The sequence below is a fragment of the Myotis davidii genome, unplaced genomic scaffold, assembly GCF_000327345.1.
Source record: "Myotis davidii unplaced genomic scaffold, ASM32734v1 scaffold3211, whole genome shotgun sequence".
NCBI lineage: Eukaryota > Metazoa > Chordata > Mammalia > Chiroptera > Vespertilionidae > Myotis > Myotis davidii.
The window spans coordinates 435226-436952 of NW_006282526.1; the positions used below are offsets into that span (position 1 = coordinate 435226).

Here is a 1727-nt window from a genome sequence, read left to right on the forward strand (position 1 = left end):
GGCCGAGAGGACACCCCTGGCCGCGCACCAGGCCCACGCGTGTGCCGGGACCTGCCGCCAGGAGGTGACAGTCGGGAATGGCACCTGCACTACGCGGCCAGCAGGTGGCGCAGCGGACTGGCCGCAGCTTTTCTCGGAAGGGAGCAGACCCCTGGCCCTGCTTTTGCCTCTGGGAGGAGACGCTCTGACCGAGCCTGGGCCCACCAGGCAGGGAGCGGGTGGGAGGGGAAGACCTGGGTGTGTGGGGGACAGGCCTGGGACAGGCTCACCGTCTGCTGCAGGTCCTGGATGAGGATGCGGATGACCAGCATGTGGCCCTGGCCCTCCTCCGTCCTGGCGCCGCCCGGCTTCCCCGCCGTGGCCCGGATGGTGTCGTAGATGGTCTCCTCCTTGGAGCTGTCGGACTCGGAGCCCAGGGAGTAGTCGGACACGCTCTGGGCCATCTCGTCCTCGCTGGACGTGGGGCTGCGCGGCATGGTCCCGGTGCCTGGGAGGGGGACGGAAACGTTCAGAACAGACGCCCGGTGTCAGGTCGGCATTCGTCGCTGTGGCGTCACCGGGCCCGGTGTGAGCACTCACGGTCTCAAAGGGGTTGACAGCGGGCACCCCACGCCTCCCGAGGCCGAGTCCAAGGCAGGCACAGCCGGGACCGGGCGAGCTCTGCCCAGTGCTGGCACCAGATTGAAAGAAGCCCTGGCCTGGCCGCTGGCAGGGCTCAGTGTTGTGTTGACCTGTGAGCCAGGAGGTCACAGTTCAATTCCCGGCTGCGGGCTCGATCCCAGTGGGGAGCGTGCAGGAGGCAGCCGGTCCATGACTCTCATCACTGATGTCTCTATCTCTCTCTCCCTCTCCCTTCCTCTATAAAAGCAATAAAATATATTTTAAAACATAGACACAGGAGCCCTCACGAGCCGCAGCCCTGGCCAGGGTGCAGGGACCAACCAGGGGCCGGGCAGTTTGAAACTCTCCAGGACTTTCCAGGGGAGAGGAAACGCTCGCCCTGTCACGGCAGGAAGTGCAGCTCAGGTCGCAGTGGTGCCACGTTCACGCCATGTGGACACTCAGCCACGCGCAGAGCAGGGACAGGAAGCTGCAAAACTGGAGCCCACGGGCAGGACCGGCCCAGGACTGAGGCCGCCCAGCCGGGCCCCGGGGTCCCCGAGAGTCCGTGGAGCTGGGGTACAGCCTCCTCCCCATCCAGGCAATGACGTCCCCACAAAGGCCCAGGCGGGGGCGCCGACTCCACCCCGCACGGCTCAGCGGGCGCACAGAGGACATCGTGACCCCAACTCTGGGCAGGGGTCCAGAAAGGAGGGGACGAAAGCCGGTGAGAACCGGGCTGCCGGGAGCGGGTGGAGGCCGGGCCACGGCGCCTCCTCTTGTCCGAGGACTCTGATACGGGAGGCCAAGGCCGCACGCACAGGACGGGGCACAAGGGCGTCCCCTTGACGATGGGCAGGCGTGGGTCTGCCTGCTCAGGCAGGATCACTCTCCCTCAGACGGCACAACCTGGGAGGGAGCGGGCCCCTGCACGGGGGATGGAGGGGACCCCGCACATACACTCCTGCGGAGAGGAGGGCACATTCACACATCACCCGGGGGCGGGCGGAGGGACAGACGGAGGGGCGTGGGGGAGACAGCCGCCCGGGGAGTGGCCGTGTCCCAGGAGGCTGTAACACACTTGTAACATTTTATTTCCTTAAACACCATCTCTGCAAATGTCAGGC

General features: G+C 66.4%; 1 protein-coding gene across 1 annotated transcript in view; it reads right to left on the reverse strand.

Annotated features, from left to right (window-relative positions):
* The window catches only part of LOC102767621 (SH3 and multiple ankyrin repeat domains protein 1), a 13321-nt gene that overhangs the window by 9604 nt on the left and 1990 nt on the right, over positions 1–1727 (reverse strand). Inside the window, exon 2 of the mRNA XM_015560184.1 lies at positions 270–487. Within this exon, the coding sequence (XP_015415670.1) occupies positions 270–476 (207 nt within the window). The 5' untranslated portion in view covers positions 477–487. The remainder of the gene's footprint in view (positions 1–269; positions 488–1727) is intronic.